A 27,657-nucleotide genomic window follows, 5' to 3' on the forward strand; every position below is an offset into this window, starting at 1 on the left:
ATGTCCATACATACATCTCTATGAATGACAAAACCAATTTCCACCCTCCACTTTCAGTAATTGTTGTTTCATATCATTCTTGGTGCTTGATAATGTTTTTGGTTATCAGAGATGTGAAGAACATTCAATCTCTGATGAAAAGTAACTCTGCTTGCCTCCACAGATGCTGCCTTACCTACTAAGTGTTTCACCATTTCCTGCTTTTATTCCAGGTTTTCATCATCTGAAGTTTTCTTGATTTCCCTTCGACCTCATTGATAGCTTTGAGAGGTGATGATGTGGTTTCAAAGGCTGTCAGTTAGGGAGGAGGGACTTGTGGTTTATGATGTGAGCCAGCAGCCAGCTTCCAAGCGTAAATCAACTCGCAGGGTGGTGTTGCAGTAATAGTAGGTTTAGTGGCTGGGTGACTAACTCATTGTGATGTACAAATGTGGCAGTTCTGTCTCAGTCCTGCTCATCCAACCTAAAAATCATCTAATGGTCAAAAATTTGTCTTTTTATCTGCCATGAGAGTAGTCCGCCATCAGCCTGGTAGCAAAGTACATTACACCTCAGGTCAATGCCAGGCAGGTACTGGAGGAGCTGAGCTCCATGATCAGCAGTCATGAAGAAGCAGACACTGATGCGGGGGATTTCATCCAGGCCAACTTGAAGAATTCTGTGAACAACTACCACCAGCATATCACCTGTAGAACCAAAGAAGCTAACACACTTGACCACTGTTATACCACCATCAAGAACTGTGGTGTACAAAGGCTGTTGTAAATCTAGTCAAGAAGAAAATAAGAGCTTATGAAATGTTCAAAAAACTAGGTAATGATAGAAATAAGGCTAGCAGGAGGGAGTTTAAGAATGAAATTAGGAGAGCCAGAAGGGGCCATGAGAAGGACTTGGTGGACAGGATTAAGGAAAACCCCAAGGCATTCTTCAAGTATGTGAAGAACAAGAGGATAAGACGTGAGAGAATAGGACCAATCAAGTGTGACAGTGGAAAATTGTGTATGGAACTGGAGGAAATGGCAGAGGTACTTAATGAATACTTTGCTTCAGTATTCACCACGGAAAAGGATCTTGGCAATTATAGGGATGACTTGCAGTGGACTGAAAAGCTTGAGCATGTAGATATCAAGGAAGAGGATGTGCTGGAGCTTTTGGAAAACATCAAGTTGGATAAGTCACCAAGATAGGACAGGATGTACCTCATGCTACTGTGTGAAATGAGGGAGGAGATTGCTGAGCCTCTGGCAATTGTCTTTGCATCATCAATGAGGACAGGAGAGGTTCCAGAGGATTGGAGGGTGGCAGATGTTGTTCCCTTATTCAAGAAAGGGAGTAGGGATACTTACTTCAGTGTTGATGGTAAGTTGATGGAGAAGATCCTGAGAGGCAGGATTTATGAACATATGAGAGGCATAATATGGTTAGGAATAGTTAGCATGGCTTTGTCAAAGGCAGGTTGTGCCCGCTTGCCCGCTGGCTTGCCCGCAGAAGGCAAAGAGTGGTTGTAGATGGGTCATATTCTGCATGGAGGTTGGTGACCAGTGGTGTGCCTCAATCTGTTCTGGGACCCTTAGCGATTTTTTTATAAGTGACCTGGCTGAGGAAGTGGAGGGATGGGTTGGTAAATTTGCTGATGACACAAAGGTTGGAGGTGTTGTGGATAGTGTGGAGGGCTGTCAGAGGTTACAGTGGGACATTGATAGGATGCAAAACTGGGCTGAGAAGTGGCAGATGGAGTTCAACCCAGATAAGTGTGAGGTGGTTCATTTTGGTAGGTCAAATATGGTGGTAGAATACAGTATTAATGGTAAGACTCTTGGCAGTGTGGAGGATTGGAGGGATCTTGGGGTCCGAGTCCATAGGGCACTCAAAGCTGCTACGCAGGTTGACTCTGTGGTTAAGAAGGCATACGGTGCATTGGCCTTCATCAATCGTGGGATTGAATTTAAGAGCCAAGAGGTAATGTTGCAGCTATATAGGACCCTGGTCAGACCCCACGCGGAGTACTGTGCTCAGTTCTGGTCGTCTCACTAGAGGAAGGACGTGGAAACCATAGAAAGGGTGCAGAGGAGATTTACAAGAATGTTGCCTGGAAATTGGTAGCATGCCTTATGAGAATAGGTTGAGTGAACTTAGCCTTTTCTCCTTGGAGTGACGGAGGATGAGAGGTGAGCTGATAGAGGTATACAAGATAATGAGAGGCATTGATCGTGTGGATAGTGAGAGGTTTTTTCCCAGGGCTGAAGTGGTTAGCATGGGAGGGCACAGTTTTAAGGTGCTTGGAAGTAGGTACAGAGGAGATGTCAGGTATAAGTTTTTTACACAGAGAGTGGTGAGTGCGTGGAATGGGCTGCCAGTGGTGGCGGTGGATACGATAGGGTCTTTTAAGAGACTCCTGGATGGATACATGGAGCTTAGAAAGATAGAGGGCTATGGGTAAGCCTAGGTAGTTCTAAGGTAAGGACATGTTCGGCACAACTTTGTGGGTCAAAGGGTCTGTATTGTGCTGTAGGCTTTATATGTTTCTATGTTTCTCTAACCCTTACTGTGCCATTGCACATCCACACTTTGGAAAGTCCGATTACTTGGCTGTACTTCTACTCCTTGTGTTTAGGCAGACGCTAAATACCTCAGCACTAGTGGTAAGGACCAAGAAGGTATGGTCAAGGGAGGTGGAGGAGCATTTACAGGTCTGCTTTGAGTCAGTGGACTGGACAATATTCAGAGATTCATCTTTGAATCTGAATTTACATGCCATAATTGTCACTGATTTCATCAAAACCCATGTGGATGAGTGTGTGACTTTGAGGACATACTGCACATACTTAAATCAAAGCTGCGAATGAACTAGGAGATTTGTAGTCTGCTGAGGGCTAGATCTGTGGCATTCAAGACTAGCTATCCAGATCTATGCAAGAAGTCCAGGTATGACCTACAGAAGACTTTTTTAAAGGCAAAAATCAATTCCAATTGAGGTTAGAGATGGAAACGCATATCCGTCAGCTCTGGCAGAGTTCACAGGCCATTGCTTTCTACAAAGTGAAACCTAACATCATGAATGGCTGTGGTGCCTCACTCACAGATGAACTCATTGCCTTTTATGCTTGCTTTGAATGGGAGAATAAAACTACATCTATGTAAATCTCTACAGCATCTGATGACCCTGTGATTCTATCTCAGAGGCCAACATCAGAACATCTTTCAACAGAGTGAACCCTCTCAGGGTATCAGGCCCTGATGATGTATCTGGTAAGGCTCTGAAAGCTGTGCCAACCAATTAGCTGGAGTAATCAAAGGCATCTTCATTTTTTCACTGCTGCAGTCAGAGGTTCCCATCTGCCTCAGATACCCAGAGGAGCAGGGTGAGCTGCCTCAATGACCATCAGCCAGTGGAACTCACATCTACTGTTCAAAGTGCTTGGAGATGTTGAACATGGCTAGAATCCACTCCAACTCCTGCCTAAGCAGGGACCTGGACTTGCTGCAATTTGTCTGATGCCACAATAGACCTATAGTGGATGCAGTCTTACTGGCTCTCCACTCGCCCTTGGATCACCTGCACATTAGTGATACTTATGCCAGGCTGCTGTTTATTGACCTCAGCTCAATGTTCAACACAATCCTACAACAAACTCGAAAACCTGGGCCTCTGTGCGTCATTCTGCAACTAGATCCTTGACTTCTTCACAGGGAGATCACAGTCTGTGTGGATCGGAAATCGCAATCAACATAGTGCAATTCAAGGTTGCATGCTTAGCCCACTGCTCTACTCTCCCTACACCCATGACTAGGTGGCTGGGTATAGCTCAAATACTATCCATAAATTTGCTGATGACACAACAATTGTCAGAATTTCAGCTGGTGATGAGGCATACAGGAGTGAGATAGATCAGCTGGTTGAGTGGTGTTGCAGCAATAACCTGGCATTCATAGTCAGTAAGACCAAGGAACTGATTGTGGGCTTCAGGAAGGGGAAGAAAAGGGAACATGTGTCAGTGCTCAATGGGGGAATCAGAAGTGGAAAGGGTTAGCAATTTCAAGTTCCTGGGTCTCAACATCTCTGAGGATCTATCCTGGGCTGGAACATATTGATGCAAATACAAAGAAGACCCAACAGTGGCTATATTTCATTAGGAGTTGGAGGAGAATTGATATGTCACCAAAGTCACTCCATAAATTCTACAGATGTATCATGGAGAGCATTCTAACTGGTTGCATCACTGTCTGTTATGGAGGGGCTACTGCACAGGATCAGAAAAAACTGCAGAAAGTTTTAAACTCAGCCAGCTCCATCATGGACATTATCCTCCCCAGCATCAAGAACATCCCCAAAAGGCAATGCCTCAGAAAGGTGGCATCCATCATTAAGGACACCCATCACCCAGGACATGTCCTCTTCTCCTTGCTACCATCAAGGAAGAAGTACAGGAGCCTGAAGACACACACGTATCATGAACAGCTTCTTCCCCTCTGACATCAGATTTCTGAATGGACAATGAACACTTCCTCAGTGTATTTTGCCCTCACTTTTTGCACTACTTATTTAATTATTTTTTCAATATACTTGTAATTTATATTTTTATTACTAAGTATTGCAGTATGCTCCGCCACAAAACAACAAATTTCACGATATATCCTGGTGATATTAAACCTGATTCTGATTTGAGTGGCTTGCTGATCAGTAGGATGTCTATGACAATGAGTTTTGTCGCTGGCAGTCAGGTCAAACATTTTGCTTCGGAAATCTATGGTACTTGTCAAAGCTGATTTCAAGAATGAAAGTTCCAAAAACATTGGGTCAATGCAGGGTTCCACTCTTTACTCTCTGACAGGAAATGTAGCTTAGAGATCAGGCATACCTCAACACATCTGCTCCCTAGTGGGACAGCACGGTCACTGATTTTATTTAATACTGTAATGCACAGCCACATTCTAGGCCTTTTTATTGCCACTATATGTCAAAACTTAAATCCTTCAATTAAGGGTTTCTGGTGCTAAAAATTATTTCATCTAATTTGATGTTTTTGTGCTCAGTGTGATCTACTTAATCTTTGCACAGGTTTGGACATTATTATAGATGCCTTCCCTCCCCCATATGTATGACATGGAAGCTTCTATGTCCTAGCTCCTACCTTATTGGAAGAGGCTTCTGTGCAGTGAATCACATACTCACAAAAAACAGAAACTGTTTGGACATTGTTATGTGTGGGGAACTAAGGCTTTTGCTGGCACAACTTGATCCAGATATTTCAACTCCTGCTAAAAACTATCAGGCTCAAGGATCACATTGAGGTCGAAGCTGCTGCACAGTGCATAGGCACTGTGTAAACTAGGTTTAAAGATAAATAAAAATTTAAAGCAGAACCATTTTTCTCATGTTAGTACATGGTAGACATTTTTTTACACTATGGGGTGCTGGGAAGTATATTGTACCTAAGGCGGGTTTTGGCAAGTATGAAGGTGCTTTGGTGGGGGGGATGTTGGCAAGTACAAAAGTGCTTTAGGCGGTGTTGGGTGAGAAAAGGTTACAAAACACTGATCTAGGAAGTACTGTGATGTAAAATAGTGTGCCCTACATCTTTTGATCTTGAAGGAAAATATCTATTTCAGGACTTTGGTATTATGCCTGCCCATTGGAGTCAAATGAGTATAACTAGAACCTTGCTATGGGCCCAGGAGAGGATGTTGACATTGATTCACTTATCCTGCCCTGGATTTGGAAGATTTTGAGGAGAACGCAATGCTGGTATCTTTCTAATGCTTTGAAGAGCCTCCAGGAGAAAGTCCAGGTCTCAGAAGATTGCAGGAAGTAGAAAAACTGTGTTTTGTGTAAGGCCCATTCTCATGCACACTTCAGTGGCAATGGTGGCAATGATTCAGAGCTTAGTCTCTGAAAATGTACCAACGTAAGCAGCTTGTTGGCCAGGATTAGAGTGGTGTGGGTTATGGGGCAGAGGTGATGTTAGCTAAATTGGTTCCTTTCAGACTTGTCGGTTCGTCCCACTCCAGTAGAAATCTTATTGATGATGAGGTGTGGCATTGTGGCAAGAATGGTTGAATAAAGTGTTGGCCCTATGGTATAGTCTTAAATGATGCTGGTCTGTTGTGGTTCTATTGGATAAATTTGCAGATCTCATACTTAGATGAAAGATAAATTTCCGAGGCAGCCAAATTTGATAAAGAAGCACAAAAGATCTTCTTGACTTAGGGCTTTTGTGAGTTTATAAATGCCCATGTTGATGCTGCTCTCTGGAGCTCTCTTGGAGTTGGCATGGGGTGGAGGTCATACCTATTGCACCTTCAGAGAGACAGATCTGTCTGGTCACCAGAAGGAGCTGAATGACCAATGTAACCTCTACCAATGTAACTCTCTACATTTTGCTCGATGAGTCAATTAATGTAAGCCTTGATATTTGTACTCGAACTTCAACATCCACAGTCTTCTGAAGAGAAAATCCCACATTTCCATTTGTGAAGAAAGCTTCTGCCTGGTCTAAATCCAGAACAGCTGGGTGTGAGTGATCTGGGACCAGTGGAGGAGCCAGTGTTTCCTGGCACCGGGATCTTGGTGGAAAAGTGGACTATCTTTTCTGCCTTAGCTTCATACCTCCACAGTCTCATGCTCTTCACCTCTCATTGCTTAAAATCCTCCATGACCTGGGTCAACATGTTGCCATCGTGTGGAGGCTTGCGTGCTTCAAGGACTCCAACAGGCGATACCAACTCAGGGCCACCCATATGGGAACAGCTGTGGATGAGATGCCAGATGAAGATCGATCCATCCTCAGCTCCTGAATGAAGAGACTCATGTTTGCCCCTCCTGGGCCACACCTCATCATAAATCAAGCCAACTTTTCAATATGTACTGGCTCAGTCACCACCCAGAAAAACAAGGTCCACATTCAGGGTTCCTAGAGTCTGCCGTGTTTGAGAAGTATACTAGACTCAATGAGCTCCGAGATGTATTTGCCGCGGTTCATCGATGCAGCCATGAGTTGGTGGAGTGGCTTGACAAAAACCAATCAGAAGTGTGAAGAGAAAGACAGCTGCCATATTAAACAACTGACTAACATTGTGGGGTTGGGGAAAGAATGATAACAGAATCCAAGTGAATGTTCATAAACTTCAAAGAATAAGCTGAAGTTATCCAACCTGCTGGTTATGTTAACAGGATGCTCTGCAGACTGAATCAAATGGTGGAGGCTACCATGAAGAGAATCTGCCCTTAGACCAATCTTGTCCGTCCACCGCACCCTATTAACAGCTCCACACTCTGATGACCTGTCCCATTTCCTGTGTCCTTCATTTCCCATTCCCTCACCCCTGACCTTCTTCCCTTCAGTCCAGATCTTTCCCCTAAGCTGTTATCTGGACCTGTGGTCTCTCTCTGTTCTCTGATGCAGAGAGCTATCCTTTCAGTGAGTTATTTGAGCCTCGTGAATAGTGATACGTTTGTAGCAATGGGACTTAAAAGAAATATTCCTTTGCTCACTGTTCATTGCCAATTGCTATGGCTTTACAGCTGCTGAGAATTTCTAGTCCTGGTGACTGTTCAGTTGCCTCATCGCTTATTGTAGGGTTTTACATTAAGTAATCAGTGAATGCACTGTCTTTTTCCTAAGTTTAGGGAATGAAACACTGGAGGATATGGGTTTAAGATGAGAAGAGAAAGATTTAATAGGATCTCGAGCGGCAGCTTTTTTTTAAACATAGAAGCTGGTGCATATTTGGAAGGAGCTGCCAGAGGAAGTGTTTGAGACAGTTATAATAATCTATTTTAAAAGAGAATTGAATAGATATACTGTATATGGATAGGAAAGAGAACGAAATGGGTAAAATGTGAGCAAATGGGACTAGCTTGGATGGGCATCTTCGCTGGCATAGGTCAGGGGCCAAAGGGCCTGTTTCCATGCTGTATGACTCTATGACACCAACTCTTCCCAAAACTTACATTGGTTGTGCACTTTTAGGGGACATGAATGCTTGAAGGGTGAAGTAGTTGATAACAATTTGTTCTGTGCACTCAGAGACCCAAAGGCACTGTAACCTGCAATCACAAATTAGTCTCTGATTCAATCCTCTTTTCAACCAATAAACTGGGCAAATGTGGCAGCATTAAATACTGAGTGGGTGAGGGCTTTGTCAGTCGGGGTCGACTTTGGATGTTGCATCCTAGCTGTCTAGATATGCAAGCCTGGGCAGTACGATATGGAGAGCAAGCTGTTGCCCATGTGGCAAGCTCCCCTTCTCTATGCATCTGATGAACCTAAAAGAATGGCAGAAACCAATACAGTTTGACATTAGCAGTGTCGCAGGAGTTGCCTGTCAACATTGAATTCAATGTAGGACTGCCTTAGGAAATCCAGCTCCAGATTTTTTCCTTGGGGTTTACTCCTGAAGCCTTCCCCATGAGTGAGTATAGCTGTAACGCAGCAGAGGTTTGAGGTGACTTTTCCTTCTCCTAGATGAGCTGCCAACCATGGCTGATGAGCCACATCTTTCCAAAGCAACTGGTTTTAAGGCACCAGTAACCAGCTTTTGGCCCTTCTCCTGTCAATAGAACTAGACTTGGTTGTCAGAGGCTATTTGAGGCACACACCATTGGGAGCATTTAATAGGTAATGGGAGCTTGTCCCTCATTTACCCCCCCCCCCCCAGCTATAACAACCTTTAAGAACCATTAAATACTATGGTCTAGGAAATCTTTGGAGATATTAGATTTACTGAATAAGATAGCTGATGACTATTTTGTGCACATGGAAAAAGTCAGCCATCCCAGCACATTGTTAAAACCATCAGTTGTGGGCCTGACTGGTGTTCAGAGGGGAAAGGAGTGCTGGGAAGCTTTGTGAGAGGGGTTGTGGGGAGTAGGACAGGAGGTGTACTGCTCTCCTTGTGCAGGAAGTACACAGATAGCGCTGTCCTTTAAGAACTAAGCCAAAGCTTACAGACAATAATTTACGATGGTGTAAACAAAGGAAAGACAAGACTTGATTATGTAAGTATGCTTCAGTCCGCCTGAAAAAATCCAGCCAAGCCAAAATGGCTGCTCTCCTCAGGTGCTCCAACTGAATTTCAAATTTAAAGGCGGCAGTACCATTAGAATTAAAGTCAGCAGTCTGAAATAAAAGTCTGAACAGGGGGTTGAGATGTGTTGGGAAAACTTTCCATTGTTGATATAGGTCTTGCCTATGGAAGCCTTCTTTCAATAGAGGCCACTACATCCTGCCATAAATAATGTGGAAATCATGTTGTCAGCATGGGATAATCAGGAATGCTCAGTCAAATTTCCAAAGTGTTTCATCTGACTTGGAAAATATCACAATTGTTCTTCCCCCTCTCCCCAGAATGAAATGAATTACAGCACTAGGAAAACAACTGTCCAATGAAACACAATTCATGGCCTTACAGTAATTGCCTACATCACTTCTTAGAAGAGAATTTTCAGGAAATTAAGTTGACCTCTTTTTTTTTCTTATTCTAGGGATCATTTCCAGGAAACCTTCAATTAGTTCTCGTACTTCGGCCTTCAGGAATCTTTCAGCGAGTGATCTCTGATTTTAACCTGAGGTTCAGTCGAGATGATTTTAAGCTGAAGGTACCGGTAAGTGAAATGTCTCAATCTGATTTTCATATTTGGGTTGTTGATCATAAATGTTGTATCTAATAAAAGGAATGGATCCAAAATATTGGTTAGCATCCTATGAGGCAGGATCTGCCCACTGCTTGCCAAGGGCAGCACATTGGTACAACTAACAGATCTGCTGCCTCATAGTTCTAGGCACCCAGGTTCAATCCTGGTCTTGCATACTGTCTGAGTGGTGTTTGCATTTTCTATTTGTGACCACGTGGGTTTTCCCCACATCCCAAAGACGTGGCCCAACCACACCAACCCCAAAACTCTGTTTTTCTATTTCACAGACACCTCAATTCCTGTTATAAGTACATTGGGAAATAAATATTGGCCAGGGGTTCGAATCCTACAACTGTCTGTAAGAAGTTTGCACATTCTTCCCACGACTGTATGGGCCTCCTCCGTGTGCTGTGGTTTCCTTTCACATTTCAAAGTTGTACCGTGGACACATTATGTTGGCGCTGAAAGCATAGCAACACTTGTGGGCTACCCAGCATGATCCTCGCTGATTTGACCTGATGCAAAAACAGCACTGTTCACTGTATGTTTCAATGTACATGTGACAAATAAAGCTCAGCTCTTTATCTCTCTTTACATCAGGGTGATTTTCTGTTTTAACTAACTGGGGACTTGTTGGTGTTGCAAGAAGATAAAGTTGGATCTTCAACTTTTCACTTCATAAATTATTGACCTGGATGAGGGAATTGATGGCATTGTGACCAAGCTTGCAGATGATACCAAAATATGTGGAAAGTTAAGTAGTGTCATTGAGACAGGGAATCTGCAGAGGGATTTGGGCAAGTTGGGAGAGTGAGCAAAGAAGTGGCAGATGGAATGCAGAGTGGGGTTATGTGATTTGGCAGGAAGGGTAAAGTGTAGACTATTTTCTAAATGGAAAGAGAATTCAGAAATCAGAGGTGTCACAAATTTGATGTCATCTAAGTCAATGACAATAATTCTAATTCTGATTCAAAGAATTGGGAGTCTTAGTTTAGTTTAGGATTCCATCAAGGTTAACTTTCAGGTTAAGGCTGTAGTTAATGAAGGGAAATGCAAAGTTAGCATTCATTTCAAGAAGACTAGAACATATAAACAAGGATATACTACTTAAGGTTTATAAGGAGTTGGAACTCATTGGGATATTGTAAGCAGATTTGGGCCCCTTATCTAAAGAAGGCCCGGGAGAGGGTCCAGAGGATGTTTGGAAAAATGAAACAGGAATGAAAGGCTTAATGTATGAGGAGTGTTTGATATCTATGGTCTATACTAAATAGAATTCAGAAGGATGATTGGGGATTTCATACTACTGGATACTGGGAAGCCTGGATAGAGTGGAGAGGGTGTTGTCGTTATTCGGAGTCGAGGATCCAAAGTCAGTCTCAGAACAAAGGGTGACCTTTTAAAAATGGAATGAGGGTTGTAAAATGGTGGAATTTGTTGCCACAGAGGGCTGTAGAAGCCAAGCCACTGGGTGTATTTAAGGCAGATATTGGTAGATTCTTGATTGGCAAGAGGGTTAAAGGTACAGTTAATTATGTTCCCATATCTGCATATTAAGAAAAAATTTAACTGGACCTATTGGGTGCGAAATATTCTGACACATTCTTGTGACTTTTGTCATTAATGATTGTTGCTATAGAATAAAGTGGTTCCTGGATGCTGGCATTTTAAACTTACCCAGGCAATGCACTAAAGTGAAATTCTATTTCATGTTTCTGCACAAAATCAGTAACAAACACCATGCCAAATTAACCACTTTGCTGCATTTAATCCTGTATCTTGAAATGTTGGACATTTCTGTGTCTGTGATTTCCATTTGCCAAACATCAGTGATACATGGTAAAATTAGTGTTGAAATGGTGCGATGCTGTGCCATGTAGAGGCACCAAGAAGAGATAAGTACAGACTGGGTGAAAAATGATATAAATGAAAATTATTTTAGGCTTTTTTTGAATTCCTAGAACCGTATTTGGTATGTTGTCCAGCCATTCACATGGAAGGTAAAATAGTACTTTGTATAGAGCCTGCATCAAAACTGTGAACTATTACAGAATGAATATAACTGGAAGATTCAACCAAACTGCAGATAATAGCTGACAAAGCTGGGGGTAAAACTGTGAAAAAATATTACCTCACCAATGTTTGCCACTCAAAATAGGAGCTGTGGTACTTTGGCATGAATGTGGTAGACCAGTTACTGGCAAATACCAGTTATCTAATATTTCACCCCTCCCACTGCTGTGGACAAAGTCCTCCCAATATAAAGTGAGTCAGGTTGCCTCTAAAAGCTGCAAAAAGCTAAAATCTTGTTTTGCAATATCTGGAGGGAAAAAAACAGGCTTTTAAAACTGCCAAGATTTGTTTTTCACTAAAGCACATAACATTAAACATAACCTTTTCCAAATGCTCCCCCAAAGTTAGCCAAAAAGTATTTCCAAACTGCACAACATCTTTCTCATTATAAGAAAATAGGACAAATCAACTCTGGCTATTTGACACCTGGTAAGTATTTTCTCAATCTTCAGCAGATGCTGGAACAGTGCTATCAAATGGCACTGAGTCTTCATAAACTTGCTCACTGATGTCTAACTTAGATTTTTCTAGGACCACTTGGTTGCAAACATCATCACAGCCTTGAACCAAATGTGGGCAATGCTGAGGGTGATGCCCTTTGACATCAGGTAGCATTTGTCTGATTGTGATATTAAAGAGCTCCGATAAAGCTCAAGTCAATGGGCACACTCCAAAGTTTGCAGTCATGTTTTGTATGAAGGAAAATGGGTGTGACTTTTGAAGGACAACCCACCCAATCCTAGGGAATCACTGGAGGAACAAAACAGAAAATGTTGGTACAGTGTGATAGTGTAGCAGTTAGCATAATGTTGTTACAGAGGCAGCGAACCCGGATTCACTTCCACTGTTGTCTGTAAGGAGTTTCTATGTTTCCCCTGTGTCTATGTGGGTTTGCTCTGGGTGCAATTCCAAAGTTGTATGGGTTTGTAAATTGATAAATCACATGGTGTAACTGGACAGTGAAGGCTCATTGGTCCAGAAGGGCCTATTGCTGTGCTTATCTCTAAAATAAAATAAATATATTAAAGCTCAGCAGGCCAGCCAGCAAGAGAAAGAGATACTGTTTTAGGTCGAAAACCCTTCATCAGAGCTAAAATGTTCATTCTATTGCTCTCTCTGGGATGCTTCCTGATTTGCTAAAAAATTCCAGCATTTTCTGCTTTTATTTCATACTTCAAGCTTCTGATGATTTTGCTTTTCAATTCCCCTCACAGCAGTGTGCTTAGCCTAAAGATTTTCCTCAGCTTTATCAGTTAGATATGTTTACTGTGTTCAGCTGCATTTGTGAAAGGAAGCACTCCAGCCCTGCATTTATCAAAAACTATCAAATGCCGAAGGACATTGTGGGATCCCTTCATCAGAAGGACTGCAACAGTTCAAGGTGGCTCTCCCCCATCTTTGAACATCAATAACTAGCGGTGGCCAATAAATGCTGGTTTTGTTGTGACATCGGATCCCAGAAAATGAATAAGCTAAAGAAAAATAATTTCCTCATTCCACTCCTTCCCTCTCTTCACCTTGCTAGACCCAAACTGATGCTGCCTGGTCCAGGTCCATCTTACAATCTCACTCATACCGAGGCCTCTCACCACTCAGAGATCCAAGCCCAGTGGAAGTGGATGTTTACTGGCTGCCGGAGTCCGGCTTCACCAGTCTGACAATCATTGAGGGTCTCTAATCCACCAGACAATAATAAACTAATTCCAATTTCAACTTACCATATAATAAATATGACTGTTGGCTATCTTTATTCTTTTCCATAGATGCTGCCTGACCTACTGAGTTCCTCCAGCATTTTGTGTGTGTTGCTCTGGATTTACAGCATCTGCAGAATTTCTTGCGTTTATGACTGTTGGTTATATTAGTTTATCTTGGGTTTCATTAGTTACATAATGTGATTATTCAGTCAGAATTATTACTAAAAAATTTTCTGACCAACCATCTCATAGCACAGAGACATTTTTCTCTCAGCTCCCTTCCCTTATAAGCCTTTTCCCAGATCTGCCCTCCATCCATTGTCCTATTTCTCTCCCATTCCCTCTTCCAAACCAGTTGGTTTGTGATATTGAGCATTCTTCATGTGACTGCTGATAACTTCTCTTCCTAGTTCTCATGTCAGCTGCCACTTAAGTTATTCTATGTATCTCCCTCTCAGAATCCAAATCAAATGCAAAAACTACAGTATTTGTAATTGATATACTATCTCCTGCCTTCCTTACTTTTCAAAGCTCTTAAACATATTGTTGCCACTGTAGTTGAATGTGCGTTGAATTTCTATTTGAACTATTCATGCAGGATGTAATTGTGACCATAGTGACTGTGTGCCAGCCTTCTGATGACAAAACACTCAAAGGACCCTTTTCACTTCAAAATGCACTTACACCACTTTCTCACTTACAGCAAGACCTCTTCCATTTATACTGATTAGAAACATATCACTATTCCTGCATCAAGAGTTCCTTTAATCGAAGCACTGGATAAACCAGAAGATTTGTAATCTGCTAAGAGCTAGATCTGTGGTGTTTAGAGCTGACAACCCAGAGTCATATGAGAAGTCAGACAGACAGACAGACAGACATACTTTATTGATCCCGAGGAAATTGGGTATAACCTCATATTGCAAGTACAAAGAGGCAATTTTGGTCTAAATTTTGGGCTTGCACAATATAACTTCCTACAAGGCAAGATCAGCTAGATTAAGTAGCAATGACCCATTACTCTTGGAGGAGGTCAATGCTTTTTACGCTTGCTTTGATGAGGAGAACTAGATAAGCCCGACCCCACCTCCTCCGCAATCCATCTCTGGATGACCCTGCAATTTCCGTGTCTAAGGCCAACACTGGGCATCCTTCAAAAGTGCAAATTTACAAAAGACATCTGTTCCAGATGGTGTACCTCCAAGTACTAAAAGTCTGACCGGTTTGTACTGGTACCCAATGATCTGCCTCAATGACTACTATCCGGTATGTATTTACTCCAATTATAATGAAGTGCTTCAAATCAGCTTGTGCTTGAGAGATAACACAGATCTGCTCCAATTTGCCTACCACTATAATAAGCCAATAGCAGATGCAATTTTCTCTGGATCTTCACTCTGCTCTGGGTGATCTGGACAAGAGGATATGCTGCTGTTTATAAACTACAGTTTGGTATTAAACATAATCATCACATTCACACTCACCATTAAGCTTCGAGACCTGTGCTGCTGTATCACACTCCAGACATCCCACCCTGCAAAAACTCATTTCAGAGAGGTAGCACCCCACCCCCTGCAACCCCATATTCCACCCCCCCCCCCCCAGGTCGACCTCCAAGGGTGTATGTAATACTTTGTTTAGTGATTTTGTCTAACCTGCAAACCAAGTTGGGTATATACAGAAAATGTGACATTAAAATATGTACTTATATTATATTATCATGGAGACGTTTTTTTTTATTCTATTACAACTTTAAGCAAGTCTACAGGGAGTTTGGCCTCATCACGTAGGACATCACTTAGTCCCCTTCTCTACTCTTTATACTCTACAACTGTGTGGCTAAGCAGAGCTCTAATGATATCTTCAAATTTGCCAATGACACTCCTGTTATTGGGTTAAGTACAAGTGGTAACAAGTTAGCTTACCAAAACAAGATAGGGCACCCATTTGAACAGTGCCACACCAAAAATCTCTTGCTCAACATCAGTAAAACTAAAGAACTGAAACTAAACTAAAAGAAGGAAGGAGGGCAATTTATGCCAGTCTGTATGGGGGGTCTGCAGTGGAGAGAGTCAGCAGCTTTAAATTCCTGGGTGTTAACATATCAGGTGACCTGTTCTGGGCCCAGTACACAGGGGCTATTCTAAGGAAAATGCCTTTGCTTACTTCGGAGGTTAAGGTGTTTCAGCTTGTCACTGAACAACCTGACAAACTTCTACAGGCGTACTGCTGAAAGAATCACACATCACGGTCCGGTACAGCAAAGCAAATGTGAAGAAACTGCAAAGAGTAGTGGACTCTGCCCAATACATCTCAGACACTTCTCTCCCCACCATTAGCAACACCTACTGAAGGCATTTCCTCAAGAAGGCAACATCCATTATCAAAGGTCAGCCGGGGATACAGAAGCCAGAAGCCCACAACATAAGGCTCAAGAACGGCTATTTCCCTTCGACTATTCAGCTCTTGACCTAGCTGCTAAACCCTAGTCACTACTGTTTAGCAACACTATGACAACTTTGGTCACTTTGCACTAAAATGAACTTCTATTTTTTTGGTTCTAATTGTGTCTTTCTTGTAAAAAGTTGTGTATAATTCATGTTTAATTTATGTTTTTCTTTGAATGCTGATTGACTGGAGCGACGTGCCTATGAAACTGCTGTATATATATCTATACTTGTGCATTAGACAATAGACTCAACTTTGATTTTGCCTCAGGTAGACTTCTTCCTATTCACTCCAGACACACCACAGAAAAATAATCAGAAATTGTTTGCATTAAAGATAAATTTGTAACATTGAGTGATGCCTGTTATTTGAATATTCTGAGTACTGTTTCCTGATCATGATATTTATAGAAAGCAGATCATCTTCAAACAGAATTGCACAGTTACATTTTTACTTAGAGTACATACAAAAATATCTGTAGTCTTGAAGAATCATAAGGAATTTATAGTGACCCTTGGGATGGAGAGGATGTGCCTTAGACAGGCACATTGCTGTTCATTCAGGATAAACCACAGGAAATAACCAACAATTCCTTCATAAGATATTATAGCAGAAGTAGGCCATTTAACCCATTGAGTCTGCCCTGTCATTTGATTGCAGCTGTAAGAATTATTTTTTGTCTTCATAAAACCAGTTACATTACTTGCTTGCCTTATACTGAGTACTGTTCCCATTACAATAAATCTGTAGTTGTTTCAGTGACCGTTCCATCAAAATATTATCAGAGGAAGTTGATACTCTTGTAGGATAACACAATCACATACGATTAATAGAAAGTTTCATGGTTATGGTATAGTGCCTTTCAAAAGATTTCACCCCCACCCCTGGAAGTTTTCATTTTTATTGTTTTACAACATTGAATCAACAGTGGATTTAATTTGGCTTTTATTGACACTGATCAACAGAAAAGAAAACTCTTTTATGTCAAAGTGAAAACAGATTTCTACAAAGTGATCTAAATTAATTACAAATATAAAACTCAAAATAATGGATTCACCCCCTTTAATTTGGCATACAAATCATCACTGATGCAACCAATTGGTTTTAGAAGTCACATGATTAGTTAAATGGAGATCTCCTGTGTGTAGTCAAGGTGTTTCATTTGATTGTAGTAAAAATACACCTGGATCTGGAAGTATCCTAGCAAAAACTACATCATGAAGACGTAAGAACATTCCAAACAAAAACACATGAAAAAGTTATTGAAAAACACAAGCTAGGAGATGGATACAAGAAAATGAATATCCCTTAGAGTACAGTCAATCATCAAGAAATGGAAAAGATATGGCACAGCTGTAAATCTGCCGTTCTCAAAAACTAGTGATTATGCAAGGAGTTGTCTGGTGAGGGAAGCCACCAAGAGACCTATGACAACTCTGAAGGTGTTACAAGCTTCAGTGGTTGAGGTGGGAGACACTGCGCGTACAACTGTTGCCCTGGTGCTTCACCAGTTGCAGCTTTATGGGAGAGTGGCAAAGAGAAAGCCACTGTTGGGGGGAAAAACCTCACATGAAATCTCAGCTAAAATTGCCCGAAGGCATTTGGGAGACTGAGTCAGCTGGAAGAAAGTTCCATGGTCTGATAAAATCAAAATGAAACCAAAACTTTTGGCCATCGGACCAAACGCTATGTTTGGCATATAATCACAAACGCACATAATCAAAAACACACCATCCTGACCATGAAGCACGGTGATGGCTGCATCATGCTGTGGGGACGCTTCATTGCAGCAGGCCCTGGAAGGCTTGTGAGGGCAGAGGGTAAAATGAATGCAGCAAAATACAGGGAAATTCTAGAGGAAATTCTGATGCAGTCTACAAGAACTGTCACTTGGGAGTAGCTAAACAGGAAACAGCAAAGTTAATGTCCTGGAGTGGCCAATTCAGAGTCCAGACCTCAATCCAACTGAGAATTTGTGGCTGGATTTGAAAAGGGCTGTTCACTCACATTTCCCATGCAATCTGACAGAGCTTGAGCAGTTTTGTAAAGAAGAAAGGGGATAAATTGGAGTGTCCAGATGTGCAAAGCTGATAGAGACCTGTTCACGCAGACTCAAGGCTGTAAATGCAGCCAAAGGTGCATCTACTAAGTACTGATTTGAAGGGGGTGAATACTTATGCAGTCAATTATTTTGTGTTTAATAATTGTAATAAATTTAGACCAATTTGTAGATATTTGTCTTCATTTTGACACGAAAGAGTCTTCTGTTGATTAGTGTCAAAAATGCCAAATTAAATCTATCATAATTCAATGTTGTAAATCAATAAAATGTGGATTTTATTGGGGGGGGTGAATACTTTTTACAGGCACTGTATATATGCAAATACTTTGCTGCTTGCTAAAATGATTACCTTGATATGTATCCTTTCAAATAATGCATATTCCTAAACCCAGTGCTCAATGAATTCATCTCAGAATTATTGTTGCCTGTGAAAAACTACACCTTGATTTCAACCTCTTGATTTTACAAGGGCACCATGCCTTGGAATCAAAATTCCTCATCTGTCCACAATTGAAACAGTATAGGTACTTATTGCGCATGTGATGGAGTTGCTGATGAATAACTCATTATGTTGCATCTACAACAGTGTCATTCCATACAGAATCCTACTGAACGTTTGGCAGTCCTTGAGATATCTGGAACAAAGGAGATGGTTCTTTGGTTGTTTCAGTCAAGTTGTAACCGGGGATTCGAAAGATTTCTTCTTAAACACTTTATCAATGCCTAAACCATGATGTGTCAATTATTAGTTATTGGATCTGTGTTCGTGCTCGTTAGTCCAAATGCTTTGAGTATTATTTGTCTTTCGATCACTTAGACATGCTGGATGTCAGGAAGTGCATGTACAGAATCTGATCGTGGCTGCGGGGTGTGTTTTTTCTCCCATTGTGCTTTAAGTCGTTCTGTTATGTCAGAGTTGCTGTGTACTTGTCACTCTTGTTGATATAATAGAAACAGAAAGTGCTGGAAATACTGAAGGGGCCAGTCTGAATCTATGGAAGGAGCGGTATAGATAGATAGATGGATGGATGGATACTTTTTTGATTCCAAAAGCAGTTACAGTGTCACAGCAGCATTACAAGTGCACAGATATACAAATATACAAATAATAGAAGAGAAGTAAGAAATAATTAAAAAAAAAAGTTCTCTCAAACAGTCTAACAGGAGGGGGTCATCATTTCCCTGGCTATAGGTTGACTCATTCTCGAGCCTCATGGCTGAGGGTAAGAATGACCTCATATATTGCTCTTTGGAGCAGCGCAGCTGTCTTAGTCTGTTACTGAAAGTGCTCCTCTGTTCAGCCAAGGTGGCATGCCAAGAGTGAGAAGCATTGTCCAGAACTGCCATGATTTTCTATAGATTTTCCTTTGTTCTACCACAGCCTCTAGTGTGTCCAATTTGACTCCTATAACAGAACCAGCCTTTCTAATCAGTTTATTGAGCCTGCTGGCATCACCCGTGTTGATGTCATTGTCCCGTTACACCACCACATTGAAGATTGTACTGGTGACAGCAGACTGGTGGAACATATGGAGGAGAGGCCTGCTTACTCCAAAGGACCTCAGCCTCCTCTGGAAGTAGAGGCATCTTTGGCCCTTGTACACAGCCTCTGTGTTGGTGCTCCACTTGTCTGTCATCCAGGTGTACTACCGGTACCTGAAGGTCCTCACCATCAACAGTAACTGGGAGCAGTGCAGGCTTATTCTGCCTAAAGTCCATCACCATCTCCTTTGTCTTACTGATGTTGAGCTGCAGACGATTCAGCCTGCACCATTTGACAAGTGCACCATCAGGGCCCTGTATTCATCCTCCCATACTCCCTTTATACATCTAGCTATTGCTGAGTCATCAGAGAATTTCTGCAGATGACATGACTCAGTGTTGTATCTGAAGTTGGTGGTATACAGGGTAAACAGGAAGGGAGCCAATACAGTCCCCTGTGGGACCCCAGTGTTGCTTATAGCCATGTCTGACACACAAACTGTGGTCTGCCAGTCAGGTAGTCCATTATCCAGGATACAATGGCAGAGCCAACCTGCACTGAACAGAGCTTCTCTCCCAGCAATGAGGAGTCAAAAAACAATCCTCACAGAGCTGCCCTGCTTATCCAATGGGAGTAGGCTCTTTTCAGCAGATAGATGACAGCATCGTTGACTCCAATGTGCTCCTGGTAGACTGCAGGGGATCGAGGGCTGATCTGACCAGGGGTTGAAGGTGAGCCAGGACCAGCCACTCTAAGGACTTTGCGATGGATGGGTATAGTTAATGTTTCACATCAAAGACACCTTCATTAGAATTTTTATTTTTCTAGCATTCGCATTTTCTTTGATTTTCACTGTTCTTGTGGTGTTAACTTATCAAAATCCGATTCATAAGAGTGTACTAGTGAGTAGATGATGTGGGTTACAAATAGCCCATGTTGGTTCTGTTGGATAGAGATAGAGCTAGAGAGACAGTGAGAGAGAGATAAAGAGACAGAGAGTGATAATATATATTTATATATTAATATTCCAGATGTTCAGGATCAACTGTAGTTTATCCTAAACAAATAGCAATGTTCTTCTCTGAGACACATCCTCTCCATCCCAAGGGTTATTCCAAAATCAGGTATTGGCGGTGTTACAGATGCAGTGCTGTGGACTTATTCATCCAGCATCTCCACTGCATGTATGGAACATATCGTTATTGTCTGCACATAACCTCCATGCTCTTACCTCTTCTGGATGGTTCAATGAGCTGTGGTAGCCTCTCATTCCTTGGCCATCTCCTCACTCATGCCTCTATCGTACCTCTTCCATAACTTGCATTCAGGCTCTTGCTTTTATATACCCTGGATATCCTTAATACTGAGTCACTGACCCAACTACTCTGTATACTGTAGGAGAAGGGTTAGCAGTGAAATATTAACTCTCTAACCAGTAAGTTAACCGGTGTAGTTTGTGCTACAGATGTATATCAGTCCATCTGTTGCCAGGTTAGAAGCACTCCTGCAACCTTATTACCCAATCAACTGAGAGTGTTCATTAAACTTGGACAAAGTTCATGAAAATTAATAAACACATCTCAAGGTTTTCAAATAACTAACTGAATGTTCTGTGAGAGATTGACTTGATGTAATCCCAGGTTGATTTTGCAGCGAGATAGACTCATTGCTTTAAGAATGTCTTCCCTTGCAGGTCATAATGCTGAATTCAATCTCAGAATTACAGAACTACATTGATAAAACACAGCTGACAGAAGAACTTGGGGGAACCCTGGAGTATTGCCACATGCAGTGGTTCTGCCATCGCACTGTAAGTTTCCTTCCTATCTTTCCTCCTGATTAAGTTTGAAGTACTGAAAGTGTAGCTGTGATGTTTTTAGGTCAATTGGTACTGTACTATTATCCTCAGACATCCTGTCCAGATACCTGCGTATTACCTGCTGGTAAGCCATCTGACTTTCTGAGCAGCAGAATTGACCCACCACACCCACTCCTACCTTCCATCAAATCTATCAAATATCTGTCCTTTGCTTAGTTAGCACAGTTTTGTTAAAACTGGTGCTCAGTTCAACTAGGAATTGATGATGAATTGAACATGGGGCTTCTGTATTCTGCAACACATAGTCCTCGACAATGTGCTACAGATCAAAAGAGTTATAGAGCTGCTCTGACGGCTGCTAATACAAATAGGCCAATTTATTTTTGCAGACATGTACAAATAAGGAATTTGCATTTAAAACAGGTTTACAATTCTGTCTCAAGTGCTTTTTAAAAAAAAATATCCATGCCATGATTTTCATCTGGGTTCGTAAATTAACCACTCTGGTTCCATCCAATTTACCATATTCAATCTAGTTCATATTTCTGATGTCTTTGTTTGCATTAGGCTATTGAAAGTTTTGCTGTCAAGGTGAAGGAAACTGCCCAGGTGCTTCAGATGTTTGGGACAGAACTTGCTGAAACTAAATTACCAAATGATGTTACCACAACCATGGGTCTTGTAACAAAGCACACAGAGAAAAAAGAAATGATGAAGGTAACGTGCTAGATGTAATGCATACATGTTTCAAGGAATATATAATAAGTAATTTACTAAACAAGGCATAAATCTTCAACAGTAAACCTAAGTTGGGATTTCGAGTTGTATTTACCTCTTGTACATGTCATCATACACTGTCTATTGTATCTGGCTACTTTTAAACATGCAGAACAGGATTATAAATGAAAGTCCATATGCACACCTCCTGAATGGAGATCCTTGTCCTCGATGAAATACCATCCCAACCCTCACCTCAGCATAGTGAATGTGGAATGCAATGTGGCTATCCTCCAGGAGCTGATTCAAATATCTCTGCTAGGGCCCCTGTAATTTCTGCACTAGCCTCCTATAGTGGCCAAGGGAACACCCTTGTCAAGCCCTGGGGATTTAACCACCCTAATTTGCCTCCTACAGAAAACACCTCCTCCTCTGTCATTTGTATAGGGTTCAAGACATCACTGCAGTTTTGCCTCAGTTTTATAGACTTTGTGTCTGACAGTTCAGTCTTATTGTCAGTTCAACCATATGCATGTTCCTCCAGGCCAAAGTACATAACACACTATGTATAACTCACACAAAACACATAAAGTAATAATACCGCAAATAAATGATCAAATATTAAGATGCATTTACATCACAAGTTAAAAAGTAAACAGTATGACACTACTGGTGTTTCATACGTGATGAGACCTGGGTGACGGTAGGGAGTTCAGTAAACTCACGGCCTTGGAGAAGAAGCTGTTTCCCATCCTAACAGTCTTTGTCAGTACATCCTGCCTGATGGTAGCAGGTTAAGGAGATTGTTGGATGGGTAGGAGGGATCATTGACAATGCTAAATGTCTCTAATGGATGGAAGACAGATCCCAATGATTTACTCAGCGGTCCTCACAATCCTTTGTCAGGTCTTGTGGTCGGACGCCTTGCAATTCCCGTACCAGATGGTGATGCAGCTGGTCAGTACAAACTCAATGGTGCTTCTGTAAAAATTGGTTACAGGGGGTGGGAGGGGTGAGCCTTGCTCTTCTCAATCTCCTCAGGAAGAGGTGGTGTTGAGGAACCAGGTGAGATCGTCCGTTATGTGCTCTCCCAGAAACTTGGTGCTCCTAACTCTCTCCACAGAGGAGTCATTTATGTGCAGTGAGGAGAGGTCAGGCTGTACCTTCTGAACATCCACACTCACCTTGTTAGTCTTGTCAACACTGAGACTCAAATTGTTGTGCTTGCATCCATACATATAAACGAGCTCCCTTAATATTGTTAAACTCTGAAGTCCAACATAGGTACATAGTTCACTCCTACGAATGGCATCGTTCTTCTCTCCCTCTCTCCTTCTAGTTATTGCTCTTATCAGTTTTATGTGCATTTGATGTCATTCACTGTGGAGGTATGGTTATATTGAGTGATTATTGTGTTTTCTGACTTGCTGACATCTGACTTGAGCATGTCTGTAAAATCAGAATCCATTAATTACTGTAATATGCCATCAAGTGTCTGTATAAAGCATTGGGGAAGCAGATTCGTATTATATTGTTATATTGAAGAACATTACAAAAGCACTAAAAGTCAGTTTTAATTATTGTGATTTTCAATCTGTTTACTCTGATGCATTATGTTGGTGTCGTGTAAGTACAACTGTTAAATACACAAAATTAAAGCGGGGAGAAGGTAGTTGAGAGTCACTCCAATCACCTTTTCCAGAGCCTCTACAAGCTTTATTAAGGTGGAAGGAACAAATCTTTGTAGCAAGTTCATGTTAGGCATTTCAAGCTGTTCTTGGACAATGGTTTGGTATACTTGAGGGACAAAGCATCAAAGGCAATCTTCATACAATCAACAATTTGGAACAGAATCAACAGCCAAATGTTAACCCAGTGGAGTGAACCTATAACACACTTCCATTCCAGTTTCAGCACAAAGGGAAATCCAGAATATTACTTCCACAGTGGAGATTTACCAGAAGTATGTACTGTAAGTTGGAATTCTTATTCTACTCATGAATTTTCCTTTCTCTCTCCTTTCGCTCTCTAAAAGAATGATATAAGCCAGACACGAAGACAGGGTTGTTCTCTCCTCTCCTGTATTCTGGAACCGGTCAACAGAAATCCAGGGCATCGGCTGAACACAGATGAGCTGGATAATCAGACCACTGTAGAACGGTGAGCTTTTTTTGCCTTTTTCATTAGTAATACGATCTGTTGATCTTTCCAAAATGGAAGATCATGACTACAGAGAATGGAAATCTCATCCTAAAATCAGGGGGTCTCTTTGTCTTACTCTTTTCCTTTATATGGCTAACCACTGAAAGAGCCACATGCAGCAACTCAGCTTCAGCATTGACTGTCTCATGTGGCAGGATACTGGCAAGGAACTTTACTTCTATTAAAAAGAAACAACCAAAGACCACAACAGATGACAGTTTGTGATGTTGTAAAACAAGCATACTGGAGATCAGTTAACGTCTAGAGAGAAAATGATTAAAAAGTGAACATTGGGGTTTGAAACCTCGACAAGAACCAGTTTGTAAGATTTGTAACTTGTAAGTGAATATACTGTTCTCCCCCTAGATGCTGTGTATGACAAGTATTTTCCTTCTCTTTCAGTTTCTGACATTAGTATCTCTAGCTGTGTACATCACTTAGGAATTACAGAATCGCATAATAGTCTGTGCTGATCTCTAAATGCTGCTTAAGAAGTGTGGGTTGTTCTGGCCAACATCCCACTACATGGGACAACTAACGTTGCAACTGAAATATGACATTTCAATGGTTCTGTTTAGAAATTTCAACACAATAACATTTGAACTAAGCCAGCATTAATGCAGCACCTGAGACCCCTCCCAATTTCCTTTGTCGAACTGTATCCTGGCGGCATGGAAAGAATGCCCAGTTGTATTACACTAGTTACTTCCCTATTATTCAGTGAGGTTTGTGTCCTAAATTTTCCCTTTACTCTCAGGTTGCTTGCACAGTTGTGTGAGACTGAAGTGGCCTTTGACGAGTTTTGGAGTAAGCATCAGCTGAAGCTCGAGCAGTGTCTGCAACTCCGACACTTTGAGGAAGATTTCCGTGAGGTGAGTGTGCAGGAGAGAAATGGGCGAGGCAGATCCCAGTCACTGACATTGACTACATGTGGTTGTTAGGGTATTGGACCAGTTGGCATTATCTACAAACATGAATTCAAATTCGTTGCCTCAGCAGCAAGGATTCTGGAAATTCTTGCTGGAAAGATCACTCTAAGGAAAGTTATTTCTAAGTTATATGGCACTGGTAATAGTTGCTGCTGACCACAGAATCTGGTTCATTGTGCTTGTGAGGTGACCCCTGGACCAATGGGTCATTGTAGGTCAGATGTCTATGTCACAAAATGATATGGAAAATAGGCCAACCTGTACTGGTATTATCCAGGACAAATGAATTTCCTGTTTAAGTACAGTGTGTACTCTCCAATGTGTTTCTTATTCCTTCCATTCCCCTCTTGTCTTTAGTCACAGGGTAATACAGCATAGAAACAGGCCATTCAGCCCAACTTGTCTATGTTGACAACAGCATCCTCCCTGCTAGCCCCAGTTTCCCATTCTCAGCCCATAACCCTGTAAGTCCCACCTCTCCAAGTACTAACTGCTTCTTAAATTTTGCAATTGTCTCCACCTCGACCATTTCCTCTGGCAGGTACTCAATACCCTTTATGTACAAAAATTACCTCTCAGGTAGCTTTTGAGACTTTCCCCTTTTATCATGTATCTGTTCCCTCAGGTTTTGGATTCCCCAGCCCTCCCTGTCCACCTTATCAGAATCAGAACCTGGTTTAATATCACCGCCATATATCCTGAAATTAGTTGTTTTGTTGCAATAGTACATTGAAATACATAGTAATAAAACTATAAATTACAGTAAGAAATGCACTGTATTTAAAAATATAAATTAAATAAGTAGTGCCAAAAGAGTGAAGTAGTGTTCATGGGTTCATTTTCCATTCAGAAATCTGATGGCCAAGGGTCGAAATTGTTCCTGAAATGTTGAGTGTCAGACTTCTGTACCTCTGCTCTGAAAAGCCTGTGTGCCTTCTTCATTCCCTCTTTTCCATCCTCCTTTTTCCCTCCTCTGCTTATCCCCCTCTTCCTGCACGCTTACCTCCCACTTTTCCTGTACATCCCTCCTGCTTCTCCTGGACATTCTCCCCCTTTCTCATGTACCTTACATCACACCCTTCTTCCTTCCTCCCTCTCTCTTCATTCCACTCTCCTCCTCCCTTCTCCTCTTTATCTTTTCCTTTCCTCTCTATTGTGCCCTCCTCTTCCTCTACCCGTCTCCATCTCTTCCCTTTCCATCACCCCCTCCCTTCTCTCTCTCCCTTCTCTCTCTCCCCCTCACCCTCCACTCTCCCCCTTGCTCCCACCCTCCTCTCTTCATCTCTCCTTTCTTTTGTTCACCCTTCATCTCTCTCCTCCCCTTCCTTCTCCCCACCCTCAGCCACCGTCTCCATCCTCTCCCCCAGTGCCACACTTCTCCTTCCTCCCTTTCCACCCTCTACAACAGCAGCAGTCACTGATAGTGTTTACTGGTCGGTTGTTTAGCTTGTGATTGTGATGTAGATAGCTTTGTCCCTATGCAAAGCTTTTGTGTCATCCTGATTCAATAGGTTTCAGTAGGTACATTTAATGTCAGAGAAATGTATACAATATACATCCTGAAATTCTTTTTCTTCACAAACATCCACAAAACCCGAGGAATGCCCCAAAGAATAAATGACAGTTAAATGTTAGAACCGCAAAGTCCCCCCCCCCCCCCATGGCTCCCCCTTCCACACAAAAGCAGCAGCAAGGCAACAAATCCCCCCCCAACAGCAAAAAAACATCGGCACCCCACCCCACCGAGCACTCAAACATGCAGCAAAGCATCAATAAAGACTCAGTACCCCAAAGACTACTCATTCACCCGGTAATTTGACATACCGCAGGCTCTCTCTCTCTCCCTAATAAGGGGAAAAAAGATGTCCCCGTTTCACAGCAAGAGGGGAGACGGAACAAAGCAACTCGCTGATTCCCTGCTGAAGTTCCCAGAGATTCTCTCCAAACCAGGTAAATTGTAATATGCTTTTGCAGTCAGTACAGAGTTGACGTTGCTGACCACAGACCACGAATCTTGGCCATTTGCTTCTCTTTAGTTTATTTTAGGGATACAGTGCGGAGTCTGCCCTTCCTGCCTTTTGAGCCAAGCCATCCCAGCAACCCCCAACAACCCTGATTAAATCTAACCTAATCACAGGACAAAATGATCGATTAACCTACCCAGTACATCTTTGGAAAGTGGAGCAGCCGGAGTAAACCCATGCACCCCACTGCAAGAATGTATAGAGACCCCTAACAGAGCTACCTTCTTGGACAGGGAAGGTGGCGTTGGCTTGACTACTCAGTGTGGGAAAATCCTTTGGTTAGTGAAAAGCAAAGTGTAATGGTCAGTGAGACATTTTGTGTTTGATAGATAGATAGATAGATAGATAGATAGATAGATAGATAGATAGATAGATAGATATTTTATTCATCCCCATGGGGAAATTCAACATTTTTTCCAATGTCCCATACACTTATTGTAGCAAAACTAATTCCATACAATACTTAACTCAGTAAAAATATGATATGCATCTAAAATCACCCTCTCAAAAAGCATTAATAATAGCTTTTAAAAAGTTCTTAAGTAGTTTACTTAAATACATTGAGTCCT

At 41.8% G+C, this 27,657-nt stretch overlaps 1 protein-coding gene across 7 annotated transcripts in view; it reads left to right on the forward strand.

The window, feature by feature from the left end:
• The window catches only part of mcf2la (mcf.2 cell line derived transforming sequence-like a), a 275,198-nt gene that overhangs the window by 123,755 nt on the left and 123,786 nt on the right, over nucleotides 1-27,657 (forward strand). For all 7 annotated transcript variants that reach the window (XM_073046062.1, XM_073046063.1, XM_073046061.1 and 4 more), the window contains 5 exons: nucleotides 9,485-9,604; nucleotides 21,091-21,207; nucleotides 21,784-21,933; nucleotides 23,969-24,093; nucleotides 24,893-25,007. In XM_073046062.1, coding sequence (XP_072902163.1) covers nucleotides 9,485-9,604; nucleotides 21,091-21,207; nucleotides 21,784-21,933; nucleotides 23,969-24,093; nucleotides 24,893-25,007 — 627 coding nt within the window. The remainder of the gene's footprint in view (nucleotides 1-9,484; nucleotides 9,605-21,090; nucleotides 21,208-21,783; nucleotides 21,934-23,968; nucleotides 24,094-24,892; nucleotides 25,008-27,657) is intronic.

Source organism: Hemitrygon akajei, chromosome 5 (assembly GCF_048418815.1).
Source record: "Hemitrygon akajei chromosome 5, sHemAka1.3, whole genome shotgun sequence".
In the NCBI taxonomy this organism is placed as follows: Eukaryota; Metazoa; Chordata; class Chondrichthyes; order Myliobatiformes; family Dasyatidae; genus Hemitrygon; species Hemitrygon akajei.